The sequence below is a fragment of the Salmo salar genome, chromosome 10, assembly GCF_965601325.2.
Source record: "Salmo salar chromosome 10, fSalSal1, whole genome shotgun sequence".
In the NCBI taxonomy this organism is placed as follows: domain Eukaryota; kingdom Metazoa; phylum Chordata; class Actinopteri; order Salmoniformes; family Salmonidae; genus Salmo; species Salmo salar.
In genome coordinates, this window is record NC_138300.1 from 17,341,727 (window position 1) to 17,362,328 (window position 20,602).

A 20,602-nucleotide genomic window follows, 5' to 3' on the forward strand; every position below is an offset into this window, starting at 1 on the left:
GAATATACTTATGATTGGAAGAGAATTAACACAAGTCTGTATTGTGTGTGGGTTATTCTCGGGGCACATGGGAAACCAAAATGATGTTCATTTATTTATTCAAACGTTAATGAGGGTCATCTTTTTAAATGTTTATTTTTGTTTACAAAACCAACCACTAAATATAAATCCGGCTAAATACAGAGGAATTTGATATACATCTGTCATAAAATATGATATACATCTAAGAACAATAGGCCTACACATTGAGACAGAGGAGCATCTATAGGTTGGTATAGATGTTAGGCATACTGGGATCGATTTATGTAGGAAGTTTATTTCTAAATAGTAACCTAGTGAATATTCTACAGCCCTTTCCATTATTACATATGGCAAAGGTCAGAAGAGTATCTCAAAGGAAATTGGTCACCTCAACAAGCATTTGAGGACATAGGCTTTCACATCTGTGAGTATAGTCACATTTTAATCACATATGTAATAACCAGTATGTGACAGTGTGAAGGAACACATAAACAACACACAAAGACGAATCTCCATGGATACAGTCCATGAACACTGAAATACCCAGTAAACACAAAACATTTTGGGCAACAAAATTGCATATGACAGTTGTTCTGGGAAGAAGATACAATTCATCTGGATCAGCCACTGTACGTTATTATGTGGTTGTACCACGAGGTATGACATGTCTTTTAAAATATAGATACAACACGGGAAGAACCCGTAATGGGAGACAACTGAAAACAAATACTGTGTTATGACAAAAATACAAGAACAAAAGTAAACCAGCTCACTGACGTTCATAAAGCTGAAACATCCAAAACAATTCCGTCAATTAAGTAAAAATGAAAGTGCTACAGGAATGCAAGAACTGGGTCCAATTCTCACCTGGCTGCCTACCTGCCCACTTCATCAAATGAAATCCTCGGCTGGGATAAGCATACTGATCTGATGAAGTTCATTGAACACATCTGTCAAACATCACCATACAGCTATCAAAGTTGGGCCCACAGACTTAAAAATATGAGATAGAACCAAACCGTTCCCTGATATAAATGACCTTAGTAAAAGAAGGCACAACCACAACTTCTTATAAAAAAGACTCAAGAAACAATACGAAATCCATGTAAAAGAGCAGCATTGGGCTTTTGCAAGTAAGAGAAACTATCTGAAATTGTTTTTTTTCCCCCCCCAAGAAGAAAAAAAAATAAAAAAAGTTTAGATAACGTTGGGGGGGATATGAAAACACAATGTGCAGTTCACTTTAAATAAAAAAGTCTGCTCTACCGAACATTTTTCAGGTACATTCTGAATATTTCTATACAACATATAAATCCAGCTAAACACCTTATGAAAGCACCATCAGAATCACCTTTATTCACTAAGTACATTTACTCAGAGTTGTACTTGGTGATATGGTGCCAGCTGCTAGTGATAGACAACATTTAGAGACAGAATACAGACAAAAGTTTACACACATTATATACACAACTAGGTAAAGTGAACATAGAGAATGAGCAGATATACAAATGTACAGTGGGTATATGATTGATATACAGTGGATGTACACATTTACACTATGAATCTAAATGCAGAGAGATGGACAGAGTGAAATGCAGTTATTTTGTATACAGTTCAGAGATGGCCTGATGTGGTGTGCAGCATAGAGTGCATAGTGCTTTAGTATCTATGGGCCAGATGGCCGGTTGGTGAGGGCCACAGCCTGGGGGAAGAAACTATTCAGTTGGAAAGACGTTTTGGTCATGTGTTGCAGTTTGCCCTTGCAGTGGGCAGACCCAAACCAGACAGTGATGGAGGAGATGAAGGATGGACTCAACGATTGATGCTTAAAACCAGATAAGGATTGGCTGGGAGATTTAGTGTTTAGCTGCCGCAAGTAGTACATCCACTGGTGTGCCTTCTTGGTGACCTCTGACGTTGTCCTCCAATTTGAGGTTGTGGGAGATGATGGTCCCCAGGAATTTGAATGATTCAGCCGTGCTAACAGCTGAGCCAACAATCTTGAGGGGGAGAGATGGTGGGGGGGCGTTTTCTTAAGTCAGCCAACATTTCCACGGTTTTGTCTGTGTTGAGTTCCAGGTTATTGCGACTGCACCAGGCCACTAGTCGGTTGACCTCTCCACTGTACATGTACTCATCGCCGTCGGTGATGAGAACGACCGAGTGGTGTCAACTGCAAACTTGAGTAGTTTGACAGATGCGTTGTTAGAGGTGCAGAGTGAGTAGAGTACTGGTGAGAGCACGCATCCTTGCGGCACTCCGGTGCTGAGGAATAAAGAGTCCGAGAGGTGTTTTCCCAGCTTCACGTGTTGCTTCCTGTTGGTTAGGAAGTCAGTAGTCCACTGATCGATGGAGCTGGACACGTTCAGCTAGGACAGTTTGTCTTGTAGCAGTTCTGAGATGATGTAATGAAAACAGAGCTAAAGTCCACAAACAATGTCCTTGTATATGTCTATGGTTTATCGATGTGTTTGAGGATGTAGTGTAGGCCCATGTTGACAGTGTCGTCCACAGACCTGTTAGCTCTGTAGGCAAACTGCAGTGGGTTGAGGGAGGCTTCAGTGATGGTTTTGAGATGGGACAGTACCAGGTGCTGAAAGGTTTTCATGATGACCGAGGTGAGCACTGCAGGTCTGTAAAAGTTCAGGCAGGGCACCTTTAGGTTTTTTTGGGACTGTAACAATGATGGAAGATTTGAAACAGGCAGGAACAGTGCATTGCTCTAATGACTGGTTGAATATGGCCAGTGAAAACAGGAGAGCTGGTCCACGCAGTGCTATAAACCTCTAAATATCTAAGCCATTTGAGGGGATGGTTACTAAGCTGACATAACATGTGGAATTGTTTTAAGATGGTCATACCATGGATAATTTAGCTATTTGATTTTGAATTTTAGCACATCTTTAGGTGTAAACATACAAAAATAAAAAAATGGGTTGATAAAATATTGAACTTGGCCATTACTACTATATCCCATAGAAACACATTGAATAAACATTCATAAATGGCAAAAAAAAAAAATGGCCAAAAATAAAATCATAAGGAATAAGGTTTTGGAGGTTGGATACATATTTAACCCCTTATTTTTGTTGGCACAAAACTCCCATAACCCATACAAATTAATAGAAGTATCTTAAGATGGGTCTCGTGACACAGGAGAATACCATAGTGTTTGTGAGAGTCTCCCCTTTCCATTGAGTGGTTATTGTAGTTTGTAGGCCAAACCATTCGGACGCTACAGATGTTTTCGTGAGAAGCCAGATTTTTCGGGATGTCTCATGGTCTGACAGCTCTAGCTCTGTTACCTTCCACCTCAGATGCGGAAAGGCCGCCATAGGCGGATGCGGTGGATTGAGACGTAACCCATGTAAAAAAAAAAAAAAAGGGAATTTTGATAATTTTTTTAATTGTATTACTTAGATTGATGCACGTGTGCGTCAATAGACTTAAGTATTAAGTAGAGGAGAGAGGAGCCTGGAGAGGAATTAGGAAGGGAGGGGTGGGGTAGATGGGTGAGGGGGAAGTGGTAAGGAGGGGTAGGTGGAGGGTATGTATTGTCCTCGTGATTGAGGGGCCTGTGTGTCAAATCTGCAGTAGAACTAGTTAGTTTATTCGGCAGTGAGGGGTTAGGGTATGTAGCTTTAGGTTTCTAGTTGGAAATTTGTTTCAGTCCTTTCCAGACAGATGAGCAGTTGCTCTAGCCTGTCTTTGTATTGCTGTTTGGCTGCCTTCATTCCTGAGTGTAGCTTTTTCTTGGCCTCTATAGAGTACAATGGTCTTGCTCTTCGGCACTGCGGAGAGCCCTAAGCTCACCAGTGACCCATGGTTTGTCGTTGCTGTGTGATAGAAAAGTATTTGATGGTATGTAGTTCTCCTCACATACACTGATGCAGGATGTGAATCTGTCTGTGTAGTCGTGTATGTTGGCATTGCTGTCCTTGAATATGTTCCAATCCGTGGTGTCTAGGCAGTGTTTTCACACCCCAATGGCCTCATCAGTCTATTTCCACATGTTTGACAGGCTTGGCAGTTTTTAGTTTCTGTCTGTATGCAGGGATGAGGTGTAGCATCACATGGTCTGAGTTCCCTTAGGGAGCATGGGAGACAGCATGGTATGCCCCTTTAATAGTGCTGTAAACATGGTCGAGAATTTTTTCTTGACTTGAACATTTCACCAATTGTTTGTATCTGGGAAGTTCCTGTTGTAGGCTGGTATGGTTAAAATCCCACTTGATGGTGAAAGTAGAATCTGGGTATTTTCTTTCCACCTCTGTGATCTGATCAGCCAGTAGATGTTGCTCTGTGTGTGCACATGTGTCTGGAGCGATGTAGACTCCGGCCAGAATGACTGAGGAAAATTTACGGGGTGAATAAAAAGGTTTGCAGTGGATGAAAATAGATTCCAGATCTGGAGACTTAGAAGAGTCATTATTGAACCAGCCTTGGGTGACGTAGAAACACAAACCACATCCTTTGGATTTATTGCACTGCTTCGGGATGCAATCAGCCCCGTAGACCTGGAAGCTGGCTAGACCCACAGCGTAAAAAAAGAAATCAGAGGTGAGAGCGAGAAGTCCTTTTTTTTATCCTTATCAGAAGTTGTAGCTCGCCGGTTTTGTTGGTGAGTGGAGAGGAAAAGACCTGGCATTTCATATACATAAAATCCAGGAAGTACTAACATGACTTAAGTAGCACCAACAAGTGGACGCCTAAGACTTCAATGAAAAAGCTGGTGACAAAAATAACTCTTCAAGATGATGAATAACAACCAAAGACAGAAATTCCCCTTAACTAGATAGATACCAATAAATAATGTGGAACTTGTACATTGAGTTGATGCAAAAAAAGGGATATTCCATACACTAACCCTGTTTCTGAGATAGCAGTGCAAGTATGGATAAAGAGTCAAAACCATGGAAGCTTCTCAACAACAGATTCAAAAAGAGTAGCGCTCCTACTAGAACAAGCATGTGGCTCACTTCTGTCAATTCCTGTTATTCCAGTTCAATTCATCTTGCTCAATCTCTTCTATGTAGACAGAATGTGGGGAAAGCTCGTTACACCAAAACACCGAACCAGCTTTACTCACCTCACCATAACCATTAAGATTAAAAAATGTACCCCCCCCCCAAAAAAAAAGGGCCAGGTCAAGAGCTTGAGGAAACAGCAACGAAGAATGTGACGAAATGGCTGTGAAATAAGTCAACTGGAAGTGTCTGTATGGTTGCCATTTTTGAATAATCTCTCGTGTGTAAGGGGTTAAAGGCAGTTGGCTTTCACAGGTAAATTAGTGCACACGCTGGCAGTGGATCTTCTCTTCGGTTTGGTCGAGCATGTCCAACATCTCTTGTATGATGGCTTGGAGGGCCCTACCCAAGTCCACGCCACTATAAGGCTTCTCTATGGGAGGCACGTGGACGAATGCTGAGTGCCCATGGCTCAGGTACAGAGAGGTGTAGTAGGTGAAGTCACAGAGATATCTGTCAGGAAAAAGACAGGAATTCATATAATGGTGCTAAGTGGTGGTTCTACAGTAAGATTTGGGGGGGGGGGGGGGGGGGGAAATAGGCCTACAACTTTCTTTGAAATACAGGTGTATGCATGCATATTGATTTTATTAGCAATGTCGCAAACACAAAAGCACACAGGAGGAGGATGCTTACCTGCCAGCATCTTTTGAGACGGACACTGCTACTCCTAGTCCAGAGGCTGTCACTCTTTTGCAGACCGATTCCATGTCAATAACAGAGTCAATGCAGTCTGGGCCCCCCTCAATGCAACACTGAGAATGGGGACAGAAGCGGCTGTTGTCCAGACCCTTGTAGCCATGGTTACGGCCACATTTCTCTAAGGTAACGGTGGTGGCCATACCTGAGACTCCAACATGGACCACTAACTGATTCCCCATGCAGAGAAGGATACAAAACAAACAAATTCAAATATGGTGCATATCAAGGTGCATAATTGACCAGCAGGAAAGGAGATAGGAGCCCATTCATTGCCTTCTTACCTGGGGATGATACTGCTTCCATAGTGATGGAATCAAACTTTGGACTGCCTGGTAGTCGACAGGTACCTCATACACATGCAGGTCTATGTCCTTTCCCAGGCCCAGCTTCTTCAGTTCCTTAAAACAATGAGAAGAGTAGACAGGTGATTAATACTCATAAAAGATCATAGAAATGTCTTCACATTACTTTGAAACTAATTGCTTTTAAAATAAATAGATGTTTTGTAACATGTTAGACATTTCCTTGTGGTCATCTTTACGTTGTCTATTCAGTCCATAAAAAAATGTGCACAACAGAAATATGATTGGATGATATCCTAAAAATACAAATTGGGAAAGCACAAATAGGAAAAGATGGAAAATGTCTAGAGGAGAGGACATTTCTAAAGTGTAATGTTCACAGCTGGCTCTATAATTTGCTACAGGACAACTGGCCATGGCTACCAGGCCAGTTCCCATAAACATTTAAAAGTGGCGTGATTGACCACAGCCACAAAGCAACCCTTTGTTTGATTTGAATATCCTTATCAAGTCTGTCTAGACACCCTGACAACCATTGTCCCCATCACATTTGCCAATACAGCCCACACCACCACTTTGGGCCCATAATGCTTCTCTCACATTATAGAACGTGTAAGAAAACATTTCCTGAATGAGATCCCATGACAACTAATGTGTTCTACCAAACAGGCTGAGCATGAACAAGGTAGGCAGTTGTGTTATTGTCAGGGAAATAAACTCATCCTTACAGTTATAAAGAAGACAAATTAATTCAATATAGTCTACGTGAAATATGCTAAATATACATACCTGGACTGCTACCCAACTGGCATTAATAGTGTGCTCTCCAAATGGCTCAAACCCTGCAAAATATGGCAGCATTTACAAAATCAAAAGAAATAGAGTTAAACTCAAATAGCAGATTCAATTAACTTGAGATTGATGCTTACTTATAGGATTGCTTGGCAATACATTTGCTTGAAGGGAAATAACTGTCCTAAGAACCCATGCTCGAAGGGACACTAAAGAAATAAGCACAATCCAATAAAAAGCTCACTTCATATGATGTGTTCATAAATGTGTGAGTGTAGCTGCAGTGAAGTTGAGACATCACTCTGAATCCCTGTGAAATTAATGGGCTGGTGTGTTCCCTTGGGGACACAGGGATCTGTCTGGCAGGAAGGTGAAAAGGAGAGAGCGTGGGGTCGGCAGCTGCTGGCCAGCTCTTTTGTGAGGCCCTCTGTTCCCAGGCAATCTAACATCTTTTATCAGGCCATCCTGTCTTCAACTGGCCTTTGTCTCTGGGAGACAGGAGAATTCGGGTCCCTTTCGGACAATTTTTGTGAACTCAGCACGGTTCGCAACATTTGTTGTGCACTGTGAACACTTGAATTCCGTGGTCCGGTTCCCTCTTTTAGGGCAATGTGAACACAAAGCTCCCCAGGTTCGTTTGTCATTATTCCCTCACCACACACTTAAATACTGCAACACCGATTCCCCTGCCATAATCCATCACATTGGTGCCACAAAAGAGAAGATTATGTGCAGGTTCGCAGAAAAAAAATGTTTTGGGATACTGATTAGCGACACAGAAATTCCAAAATATGTGTGTTTTTAGTTCAAGATTATATGTTTGCAATATGTTATCTATAGGCTGAGAGCTTCATAAAATGTTTATTTGATTGTGCGTTTTGAAAAGTGTGAGAAGACAACATAATTTGGTGAGAATAACATACTGTAGAGTACAAAATCAATTCTAGCTATTAAAGGGGCAGTCACCTATATTGGTTGTACAATTTTAAATTACAGCATTATTTAAATCTGCAGTTATTCTTCTGCTATTTATTATGTTAGCAATAAAATGTACATGTTAATAGTATTTTCTAATTACAATTATTATGTCTCATATTTTAAATCTATTAGCTTCCAAAATGTATGTATATCTAGTTGTCCAATAACACAATTCTGATTGAATGGCTTGTCCTGCACTTTGTAAAAACACAGAGTGCATGTTGGAAAAATATCTTGGTTCCTTTCTAAACATAGCAATGTGAATGCAAAAAGGACTCAGTCCACAAAATAGGTGAAGCGAACTGGGAAAAAAAATAGTTGAGACCTCATTCAAAGGCAAGGGTAGTGTGACTTCAAAGAGAACTGGGTTATTTTGATTTCATTTAAATGTTTTACCCCAATTCACTTTAAAGAGGACTGAGATCATTTCTTTTAAAAAGAGGAAACTTTTAACTTTTAACCCTTTAACCCTTTAACTTTAAGGGTGAAAACACCCTTAAAGTTAAACAATTCTGTTTAAGACTGCTAGTGTGTAAAGCAAATATTTATTGAAACTAGAATTTTGCTAAACACAAGGAATATATTAAAAATAAGCCATATTGCCTAACAAGTGGATGTCTGGAAGTCTGAAATATTACAACTTCCATTTTATTCTGCTACATACAGGGTCAAGTAGGTCATACCATGACACGTTCCTAAAGTTATGCAATTATGTCCATAGGCAGTTATCCATAGGCATATTATTTTGGAATACAAGAAACAAATTGACAATTTGACAAACACTTTGAAGGAATGCATGCCATTATACAAATAACAAACTGCAACTATTTGGACAACTCAGCTGCATGTCCTTCACACAACTTTTCAACAGTGTAACATTCTTGACATGCACGCCCTAGTTGGCTTTGTCGAGCTAGAAACTACGTACAGCCGAGCAAGTAGAGGAAACCCCACTAACCTGTTACAACAACAGTTGGCTTACTATTGTCCATATTTTTCTTAGCTGTAGTGAATGTTTTCGTTTGTTATTCTAAATTTTACCAGGAATGCAGCTGTCTGGGATTTTGCTGTCCTTTCACTGTTGATCAGTCATCTGTTTCTGTGCTTTTTGCGTATTTTTTTTCTCTCGGCGAGTCTGACGTAATGACGTATGGTAGCGACACATTTTGGTGACAACTTCCGTTAAACGGAGTTAGCATTAGCAAACAAAAATAAATTACGTTCAGTTGACCGGATAGTTTGTAATATAATCTGTTATAATGGTAAGTATATATTTTATCGTGTTACAGTAATATGAGGACTGTTATGTGTGGGACCGTGGAATAGCTCGACCACAAACGCGTGGTTGTTTTGTTTACCATGCAGCATGGATAGTTAGCTACTGTAACGTAACATGAACGTAGCTAAATGGTTAACTCATTGTGTTAATGCTAGCTAATAACTAACTAAAAATATAATAGTAATCTAGTTAAAACATTGACATATGTTTTATAGTATCTAAACACATGGTTTGCATTTAAGTCAAATTTGACCTAACTAGTTAAGTACACTAAACAAACAATATAAACGCATCATGTAAAGTGTAGTTACCATGTTTCATGAGCAGAAATAAAGTATCCCAGAAATGTTCAATATGCACAAAAAGCTTATTTCTCTCAAATTTTGTGCACAAATTTGTTTACATCCCTGTTAGTGTGCATTTTTCATTTGCCAAGATAATCCATCCACCTGACAGGTGTGTCATATCAAGAAGCTGATTAAACAGCACGATCACTAGACAGGTGCACCTTGTGCTGGGGACAAAAAAAGGTGACTCTAAAATGTGCAGTTTTGTCACAACACAATGCCACAGATGTCTCACGTTTTGAGGGAGTGTGCAATTGTCATGCTGACTGCAGGAATGTCCACCAAACATAGTCCTGGGGTGCCTCTTCTCCCCACCCCCCAGTGCACGTTTTGGTTTTTGCCCTAGTACTACACAACTGATTCAAATAACCATCTCATCATCAAGCTTTGATTATGTGAATCAGCTGTGTAGTGTTACGGCAAAACTAAACGTGCACCCAGGACCGAGTTAGGGAAACCCTGCTATAAGCCGCCTCAAATGTCATTTTAGAGAATTTGGCAGGTCATCCAACCAGCCTCACAACTGCAGACCACGTGTATATAGCATTGTGTGAGCGAGCTGTTTGCTGATGTCAATGTTGTGAACAGAGTGCCCCGTGGTGGTGGGGTTATGGTATAAGCGGGCATAAGCTACGGACAAAGAACACAATTGCATTTTTATCTATGGCAATTTGAATGCACAGAAATACCTTGACGAGATCCTGAGGCCCATTGTTGTGCCATTCATCCGCCGCCATCACCTCATGTTTCAGCATGATAATGCACATCCCTATGTCACAAGGACTGTACACAATTCCTGGAAGCTGTAAATGTCCCAGTTCTTTCATGGCCTGCGTACTCCCCAGACATGTCACCCGTTGAGCATGTTTGGGATGCTCTGGTTTGACGAGTACAATGGCGTGTTCCAGTTCCCGCCAATATCCCGCAACTCTTCACAGCCATTGAAGAGGAGTGGGGCAACATTCCACAGGCCACAATCAACAGCCTGATCAACTCTGTGAAGGAGCCGCCGCGCTGCATGAGGCGAATGGTGGTTGCCCCTACCTTTTTTATAAAGGTGTCTGTGACCTACAGATGCATATCTGTATTTCCAGTCATCTGAAATCCATAGATTAGGGCCTAATGACTTTTTTTAATTTACTGATTTCCTTTTATGAACTAACTCAGTAAATTCTTTGAAATTGTTGTGTTTATATTTTTGTTAAATGTAGTTTGCTATCATACCAGCTAGTTAGCAAACCTTTTCAAAGCTAGCTAGCTAATTTAATCATGTGTTAGCTAGTGAGCAAGACAACATGCGCAATGACTTAAAAAAAACATTGAAATTCACAGCTACCTCTATCTTTGCTGAAGACTGCACAGAACCACCCTATGGTAAGGATGGATTCAACTAATCTAAGTTTTTGTGATATTTTACTCTTACTTTGTTTCTTGAGTCATGTGAGTTTCTCACGGTTGTTCATGTAAATGTGGCCATTGGTTTTTGTGGTACAAACATGAAACCACATCGCATTGATTTCTTACTCATGCTTCTTCCCTATGCTCCTCAGCTGGTGGAGTTGAAGAACGGAGAGACGTATAACGGACACTTGGTCAGTTGTGACAACTGGATGAATATCAACTTACGAGAAGTCATCTGCACCTCAAGGGTAAAGGGTTTGTCTATAAGTACTTGTCGACACTCAAGACTTGTGACCACTGATCTGAAATATGTATATGGTTGCTTACGTGACAGCCATGAATGAAGAGGCTACATGGCTGTCTTCTTCACAAATCAACTATCAGAAAAATGTCCATGTCTAGCCACAAGATGGCACTATTGACAGTCAAAAGATTCAGCTTATAAGAGTGCTTCTAGTAAAACTAATGCTGAAATTCTCCCCTAATCCCATTCACTCCTATCGTTTAGGATGGAGATAAGTTTTGGAGGATTCCCGAGTGTTACATCAGAGGAAGCACCATAAAGTACCTGCGTATCCCTGATGAAATCATCGACATGGTAAAGGAGGAGGTGGTGTCCAAGGGCCGCGGGCGAGGAGGCATGCAGCAGAACAAACAGCAGGGCAAGGGCCGAGGGGGAGGAGCAGGAGCAGGTAGAGGTAAGATGGAACCTCTCTTTCTGGGGAGGCAAATGGGTAACATTTGGTTGAGGTGCTGGTAGTATGATGCAATGGGGTCTTATATTTATGAGCTAAGTAAACATAGTGTGCATATATATATATAGATGTAGATAGATATTACACTTTTTTAAAAATTATTATTATAGAGTGATTCCATATGAAACCAAGACAAAAAAAAGACCATGATATTGGGGATTTTCAAAAATGTTAAATGTAATCAATAGAATGGTCCTTTGGCAGAAGGATTGTTAACATATGTATCGAAACGCATAATTGAGAAATAATGAATAAAAGTTGGCATATTTATGAAATTGTGGCCTTACCAAGGCCCCCTTTAAGAGTCCATAATGTTTCATCTGTAGATGTTAGAAAGCAAAAAATATAAACAGAAATATTGAAGATTCCGTGTTTGATTTGGTGAATTTTGTGTATGTCTTGTTGAACATAATATACTCTACGGCAGGGGTCAGAACAGGCAGTCTTTTTGGGGGGGGGGCCCACCAACCATCTGCCTCGACAAAAATCGTCCCGCGACTGAATCTAGTTGCCTACCCTCAACATTGAGGAGTTTACCACATCTGTACATGTTTCAAGCAGACCACCATAGTCCCTGTACCCAAGAATGCCACGGTAACCTGTCTAAACCTGTCATACAGCTAGGCTTGGGCAATATACTGGTGTATTTCGAAATACCAACGGTATGATTTCCAATAGATTTTTTTTAATATATACTAGAAGGCCAGCATCCTGGAGTCGCCTCTTCACTGTTGACGTTGAGACTGATGTTTTGTGGGAACTATTTAATGAAGCAGCCAGTTGAGGACTTGTGAGATGTCTGTTTCTCAAATTAGACACTCTAATGTACTTGTCCTCTTGCTCAGGTGTGCACCGGGGCCTCCCACTCCTCTTTCTATTCTGGTTAGAGCCAGTTTGCGCTGTTCGGTGAAAGGAGTAGTACACAGCATTGTACGAGATCTACAGTTTCTTGGCAATTTCTCGCATGGAATAGCAATAATTTCTCAGAACAACAATACAATGACGAGTTTCAGAAGAAAGTCTTTGTTTCTGGCTTTTTTGAGCCTGTAATCGAACCCACAAATTATGATGCTCCAGATACTCAACTAGTCTAAAGAAGGCCAGGTTTGTTTCTTCTGTAATCAGCACAACACTTTTCAGCTGTGCTGGTTTTCTAATGCTCAATTAGCCTTTTTAAAATGATAAACTTGGATTAGCTAACACAACGTGCCATTGGAACACAGAAGTGATGGTTGCTGATGTTGGGCCTCTGTACGCCTACGTAGATATTCCATAAAAAAATCAGCTGTTTCCAGCTAGAATAGTCATTTACAACATTAATGATGTCTGCACTGTAAGTGACCCCAAACTTTTGAACGGTTGTGTGTGTGTATGTCACTTACAGTGCAGATATTGTTAATATTGTAAATTACTGTTGTAAACATATATATTAGTGTACCATTCAAAAGTTTGGACACACCTACTCATTCCAGGATGAGTACGACAATGACCCAAAACACACCTCCAGGCTGTGTAAGGGCTATTTGTCCAATAAGGAGAGTGATGGAGTGCTGCATCAGATGACCTGGCCTCTCAATCACCTGACCTCAACCCAATTGAGATGGTTTGGGATGAGTTGGACCGCAGAGTGAAGGAAAAGCAGCCAACAAGTGCTCAGCATATGTGGGAACTCCTTCAAGAGTGTTGGAAAAGCATTCCAGGTGAAGCTGGTTGAGAGAATGCCAAGAGTGTACAAAGCTGTCAAGGCAAAGGGTGGCTACTTTGAAGAATTTAAAATCAAAATATATTTTGATTTGTTTAACACTTTTTTTTGGTTACTACAGGGTTCCATATGTGTTATAGTTTTGATGTCTTCACTATTAGCAAATAGTAAAAATAAAGAAACCCTTGAATGAGTAGGTTTGTCCAAGCTTTTGACTGGTACTGTGTGTATGCGTGTCATATATACACTGCTCAAAAAAAATAAAGGGAACACTAAATTAACACATCCTAGATCTGAATGAATGAAATAATCTTATTAAATACTTTTTTCTTTACATAGTTGAATGTGCTGACAACAAAATCACACAAAAATAATCAATGGAAATCCAATTTATCAACCCATGGAGGTCTGGATTTGGAGTCGCACTCAAAATTAAAGTGGAAAACCACACTACAGGCTGATCCAACTTTGATGTAATGTCCTTAAAACAAGTCAAAATGAGGCTCAGTAGTGTGTGTGGCCTCCACGTGCCTGTATGACCTCCCTACAACGCCTGGGCATGCTCCTGATGAGGTGGCGGATGGTCTCCTGAGGGATCTTCTCCCAGACCTGGAATAAAGCATCCGCCAACTCCTGGACAGTCTGTGGTGCAACGTGGCGTTGGTGGATGGAGCGAGACATGATGTCCCAGATGTGCTCAATTGGATTCAGGTCTGGGGAACAGGCGGGCCAGTCCATACATAGCATCAATGCCTTCTTCTTGCAGGAAATGCAGACACACTCCAGCCACATGAGGTCTAGCATTGTCTTGCATTAGGAGGAACCCAGGGCCAACCGCACCAGCATATGGTCTCACAAGGGGTCTGAGGATCTCATCTCGGTACCTAATGGCAGTCAGGCTACCTCTGGCGAGCAAATGGAGGGCTGTGTGGCCCCCCCAAAGAAATGCCACCCCACACCATGACTGACCCACCGCCAAACCGGTCATGCTGGAGGATGTTGCAGGCAGCAGAACATTCTCCACGGCGTCTCTAGACTGTCACGTCTGTCACATGTGCTCAGTGTGAACCTGCTTTAATCTGTGAAGAGCACAGGGCGCCAGTGGCGAATTTGCCAATCTTGGTGTTCTCTGGCAAATGCCAAGCACAACCCCCACCTGTGGACGTCGGGCCCTCATACCACCCTCATGGAGTCTGTTTCTGACCGTTTGAGCAGACACATGCACATTTGTGGCCTGCTGGAGGTCATTTTGCAGGGCTCTGGCAGTGCTCCTCCTGCTCCTCCTTGCACAAAGGCGGAGGTAGCGGTCCTGCTGCTGGGTTGTTGCCCTCTTACGGCCTCCTTCACGTCTCCTGATGTACTGGCCTGTCTCCTGGTAGCGCCTCCATGCTCTGGACACTACGCTGACAGACACAGCAAACCTTCTTGCCACAGCTCGCATTGATGTGCCATCCTGGATGAGCTGCACTACCTGAGCCACTTGTGTGGGTTGTAGACTCCGTCTCATGCTACCACTAGAGTGAAAGCACCGCCAGCATTCAAAAGTGACCAAAACATCAGCCAGGAAGCATAGGAACTGAGAAGTGGTCTGTGGTTACCACCTGCAGAACCACTCCTTTTATTGGGGGTGTCTTGCTAATTGCCTATAATTTCCACCTGTTGTCTATTCCATTTGCACAACAGCATGTGAAATGTATTGTCAATCAGTGTTGCTTCCTAAGTGGACAGTTTGATTTCACAGAAGTGTGATTGACTTGGAGTTACATTGTGTTGTTTAAGTGTTCCCTGTATTTTTTGAGCAGTATATATATAATGGCGCCAAGATGTCGTTAATCATTTTGTATTTATTCCTTGTGTTATTTGTCTATAAAGGCTCTTTTACTCTGCATTGTTGTTAAGGGCTGTATGTAATCATTTCACTGTTCTACGCCTGTTGTTTACGAAGCATGTGACAAATACATTTTGATTACCGCTGCTCTATGGGCATATCAAAGTTCCCAAGTGGGATCTCATTCTATGAATTGCATTTTGTGAAAATCCCCGAAATCATTGTCTTTTAAACAATTTCTGGTTTTGTATGAAATCCCTCTAGTCTTAGGTGAAATGGTTTGTGTCCTGCTCTCGCATATGCTCCCAAATATTTTGCTGTGCAACCTGGAATTTTAATTTGGGAGCACCAGTGCGCCTATTAAAAAAAATTATAAAAAATATTCTCCCAGATAATTGTTGTAATGATTAGGCTTCGCTGTACCATTTGTTTCCGAGTGCCCTAGAGAAAAAAAGTGAGCACTGATCTGTTAGCGTCATGGTTGCACAATTGCTACAGCAAAAACGGCTTGTTTCTAGCTACAAAAATTCTAAAGATCTGGCTTGGCGCAACATTTTTGTCCTCCTATAGCGGATAGACGTGACAGAATTGTATATGTATTTATTAACCAGTTGGCCGTTTATAAAACTACTCGCAGGCCTTGAACCATTTGTTTACACTTTGTTCAGTCATGTTACTGCATTGGCTAGCTAGCTAACAACCTGAGGAGTGTACTACAAAGCAGGATCAATGGGTTAGCCAGCTAGCTTTGATGAACAACCAGAAATAACTATAGATTTTCTGATTCATTAAGAAAGCTAAACTTATGTTTGTGTTATTGGTTGTTTAGTCAATGAGACCATGCCCATTTTTTTAAGCTCCTCTTTAAAAAAAACAACACTTAGGCAAGTCAGCTGGCTAACTCATTGATTCTGCTTTGTATTATACCCCTCTGGTAACTTTACCAGTATATCCAAACATTTGGGGGCACAGAAAGAAAGGAAAAAGGATAGCTTCTTCAGGAGATCAATGATCATAGCAATGAATGACTGTACTCCTGGATTCATCACCACAAACCTGCCATTCTTGGAGTGTACAATGTTCAATGTTATGCATCTCAGTAGGAAAATACTGCTTTTACTCAATGTAGAAACCTAATATAACCCAAATGACTTTGTAATTTCAGTGACCGGTATTTTATCAACATGTTAGCTTTTATAATAAACTGTCTTTACAATGTTACATAATTTCTAGCGGACAGCATGTGCTTCAAAAGTAGCTAGAATTCATAAAGGCCCAATATAGGCTGTCAATCAAGAGACGGTGTACAATTTTCAATGTAATGCATCGCAATAGGAAAATTAGATAAACCAAATTTTCCACAAATTACTTTAATTTCAGGCCTGCCAACCTGCATGTATTTTGCATACCATGCACGCAATTTGAAGTCAAAGTACATGACTTTAAGACGACCCTAAAACACACAGAAAAAATAGGCTTCTAGTTGGCACGTTGTGGTTTTTTGACTCAACGGTCGGAAGTTGGGAGCTGAGCCAATCTGAGGACATGGGCGAGGAGAAAAATTCTCTAGCTGTATGCTCTGGCCAGCCCCTGTAATCATAGTACTATTTACCTCCCTTGTGCTGAATGGCTGATCTCCACATCGTTCGTTGATACCACTGATGTGTGAGAGGGGAAAAAGGGTACGAAAAATGGAGAATGAACTGTTTGCCAAATACATTTTCCAAAAGTGTATGTTAGTCAAGCACATAATCACTATTCTTTCGTAGTTAGCTCCTTAGCTAAGGTGTCATTACAATGAAAGTAGTTGGCAACAACATTATCAACTCAGTGAACACTTGCTTGCACATGCTTTGTTCTCCGCAACGGTAGTAGTCACGAGCGCATTGCCGAGCAAGGAAACGTGCGGTTGTTGCGGTAGTTTAGAGCATGTTCCTGTGTGGATGGAAACAGACATGGCAGAGAGCTGTTCCGCTAATACCGTCCTTCACAGAAAGTTATTTTAGACGGTTTAAAGATTAGTAGGCCTATGTTAATGAATATGTTATTGATCTGTCCGTTTGATATGTCTGTATGTCAACAGTAGGCTGCTAATGATGTGATAATAGTCAGTTCACGAATGACAACAAGGCATGGTGAGTGAATGGTAGACTAGTAGTCAGACCTTGATGGATTAGGTCTGGGATAGAGATCTGAAACCAGCTCATATAGGCCTAGTTTAGTTGTTTATATTTCAAATAGTCTAAAGTAAACTAGACTACTACATTGCATCTAGTAATTGAATTGAGAATTTTCTCCCCAAACAAAATTACGAAGCCAGTTCACATTTTCACTAGACTATCCACATAAAGACACCTATGAAATCAAATAATCATTACCCCTAAATTTTGCCCAGAAATATGTGAAGGTGTCATTGAGACCACCTCAATTTAATGTAGGATCAAACAAGACTACTTTGTTGGATACATTGTTTGATATAATTTAAGACTAGAGCTGTGTTCGAATACCCATACTAACATACTACTACATACTTATTAAGTATATACTATTAGTTCATTTTAGTATACTGTAAACGAACGGTATCCTTTCAGTTGTGCGTACTAGCGCTTCGCCTGTCTATTGGAAGTTGATGCTGTTGCTATGCAACCTCTTGCTAGCTTGTTGGCATAATAAATGACTAGCTAGACATTTTACAATTTCGGGTGTGTTCGTAAATTCAATCTGGAGTGCCAGAGTGCGCTCTGGGTGTAAATCCAGAAGTTTTTCAGATTGTCCGTTTCAGAGCGGTTCGCTCTCGGAGCGTGCTCTGGCTGAGGAATCGGGTTGATTCAAGCATTCTGACCTTACAACCGCAGTAAAGCACCCAAGCTAACTGGCTAATGTTGGCTAGCTTGCTAGCTATTTCCAGACACAAATGAAAGAACACCTTACTCTGACCATTTTACTTGCCCTAGCAGAGCTGGTTAGGCTGGTTCATGCGATCCAGAGCGTTTTTGACTGTAACTATGCTGCTGGCAACAATTTAATTAAGTTTATTTTTTTTGCCAGTTTACTGACAATGGCCATATATTCAACGGGTGTTAAACATTCGTAAATTCATCAGTTATTCTGCGCTCTGGCACACTCAGATGAGAGTGCTGTGAAATCGAAGTAGATGGCCAGAATTTAACAATGTCCATTGAGAACGCACTACGACTATACCACTTAACTAAGAATGACATGAATAATCAAGTCAATAAACGTTGGGTAGTTAGTTAGATGATAGTTTATACTGCCTGGCAAGTTCGACGTATTAGTAGCCAACTAACGTTAACATTACTCGTTAGGTAACTAGCTAACATAGCATTACAGCAGTATGTACCGGTATGCGGTTCGTAAGGATAGCGTAGCTAACAAATTGTCAGCCAACATAACGTGTAACTTATTTGATAAGTCATTACTTTATTACGTTGTTCAACATTTTCTTAACATTTCTCATAATTAGTTAAAGCAATGAATTTGTATCCGCCCCCGTCGGACTTCGGCTGCCATTATCTTCAAATCTGAAAACGTGAAGCCACGACCATTTTCTGAAGAATTGCTTTTTAGGCCCTAAAGGCACATAATGTCCACCGCTTGCATACTTCGTATTTTGGCAAATTTAGTATGATATCAGGGAACTTTTGGTATACTAACTATATCCATATTATGACCAATTTTATTTAACTAGGCAAGTCAATTAAGAACAAATTCTTATTTACAATGACGGCCTAGGAACATTGGGTTAACTACCTTGTTCAGGGGCAGAATGACAGACTTTTACCTTGTCAGCTCGGGGATTCGATTTAGCAACCTTTCAGTTACTAGCCCAACGCTCTAACCATTAGGCTACCTGCCGCCCCCAATAAGCATACTACATAGTCAATTTACATCACAAATAGTGCGGTTAGTATGAGTATTTGAACACAACTTAGGTTTCAGGAAATGGCAGTTGCAGGTTTTTCAAAAACGCTAAATGCTCCAACTTCCAGAGAGGGAAGTTGACTGACCCCCTACCCAACCTTAGGCCAACATTGGCCTCCCATTCTTACTGAGGCAGTCTTCTGCTAACATCATTATTAGGCAAAAAAAAAGTGCATTTGCCTATGATTTAAGCAGTGTGTGTCCCAGATGTGTAATTTTAATGACAGGTATATGCATCCACATTTTAGCTTTTATAATAAACTGTCTTTACATTGTTACATATTAGTTGGGGTGGCAGGTAGCCTAGTGGTTAGAGCGTTGGGCCAGTAACTGAAAGGTCGCCTGATCGAATCCCTGAGCTGACAAGGTAAAAATCTGTCGTTCTGCCCCTGAACAAGGCAGTTAACCCACTGTTCCTATGCCGTAATTGTAAATAAGAATTTGTTCTTAACTGACTTGCCTAGTTAAAAAAAAAAAAAAATTGTTTCTAGGGCACAGCATGTGCTTCAAAAGTAGCTAGAAATCATATTTGCCCAATATAAGCTGTTTGTCAGTCATTATTTTCTGGTGCTCCTAATGTGGCTTAACTTTGGTCATGCTGTATGTCTCTGCTCAATGTTTAGGTGTATTTGGAGGCCGTGGCCGGGGTATGCCAGGAGTAGGCAGAGGCCAGCAGCAGCAGGAGAAGAAGCCTGGTGGTGGCAAACCTCAGGGAGTCAAGAACCAGCACTGAGGAGAGGGACAGACAGACAGGTCAGATGTAAGAGATGGTATAGTTTTCACAGAATAACAACTCAGTGGAGATCATCTCACACAATGTCTGTGAGTGGCCATTACTGCTCCCTCTGTGCTATGTTTCTAGCTATGTGTGTTGTGTGAGTTTGAACTTCACTGTGAGAACTATGAACAGTCCGTTCAGGTCAGAAAATGCAGGGTTTTGTTTTATCTACAGATTTTTTTCTTCCCGACTTCAGTTTTTGTTAAGTTGTCAATTTGGGCCACCGTCAAAAACCTATAAATATCATCCAGAAGTTAGTTTTATTGTGCCTAGAGACATTTACATACAACTGATTGTACCCAATTGTTTTTATATCCAATTGTTTTCAACGTAAATCACATTTTATGCCCTTGGAATTTTAAAACTTAAGTTGATTGGGTTATATGACCGAAAAAATACCTAGTTGGTTAAAGAGTCCCAATTGGGTGTTTCTAAATGTTTTACTTTTGGAATTTTATTTGCATTTTGTAACCCAAGAAAATAACTTTGTAATTTACTTACATGAGAATAAACAATTTTCTGTTATACATTGTACTTTATGTATGAAAGAAGAAAAAACGAATTCAGATCTGTTTTGAATTGGTCTACATACAGAATTAAAAAGCCTTTTGTAACACTCATGCTCGCTTATCTCCTAAAGTGACAAAACACAATTTGCATATTAGGTTTATGTTCTTGTATAACTAGCTGTAAAATTAACAGTCCATAGTCAACAAACAATAAGGCGTACATATAATAAAGCTGGTGT

The 20,602-nt window shown here is 40.7% G+C and overlaps 2 protein-coding genes across 4 annotated transcripts; one reads left to right on the top strand and one right to left on the bottom strand.

Moving 5' to 3' along the window:
- Positions 1-116: 116 nt before the first annotated feature.
- LOC106613628 (pyroglutamyl-peptidase 1) lies at positions 117-8,946 on the bottom strand. Of its 2 annotated transcripts, none has more exons than XM_045687393.2 (5): positions 8,864-8,946; positions 6,842-6,894; positions 6,032-6,148; positions 5,685-5,917; positions 117-5,501 (listed from the first exon to the last, which is right to left on the bottom strand). In XM_045687393.2, exons 4-5 carry the CDS (start codon positions 5,888-5,890, stop codon positions 5,309-5,311), a joined length of 399 nt encoding a protein of 132 aa, XP_045543349.1. In that variant the 5' UTR covers positions 5,891-5,917; positions 6,032-6,148; positions 6,842-6,894; positions 8,864-8,946; the 3' UTR covers positions 117-5,308. The 2 variants fall into 2 exon arrangements, with proteins under 2 accessions (XP_045543349.1, XP_014071560.1); XM_014216085.3 differs by having other exon boundaries at positions 8,781-8,937.
- A 1-nt stretch (position 8,947) lies between these two features.
- Positions 8,948-20,379, top strand: LOC106613629 (U6 snRNA-associated Sm-like protein LSm4). Of its 2 annotated transcripts, none has more exons than XM_014216087.3 (5): positions 8,948-9,084; positions 10,781-10,822; positions 10,999-11,097; positions 11,358-11,547; positions 19,700-20,379. In XM_014216087.3, exons 1-5 carry the CDS (start codon positions 9,082-9,084, stop codon positions 19,807-19,809), a joined length of 444 nt encoding a protein of 147 aa, XP_014071562.2. In that variant the 5' UTR covers positions 8,948-9,081; the 3' UTR covers positions 19,810-20,379. The 2 variants fall into 2 exon arrangements, with proteins under 2 accessions (XP_014071562.2, XP_014071563.2); XM_014216088.3 differs by having other exon boundaries at positions 8,988-9,084; positions 10,802-10,822.
- Positions 20,380-20,602: the final 223 nt, after the last annotated feature.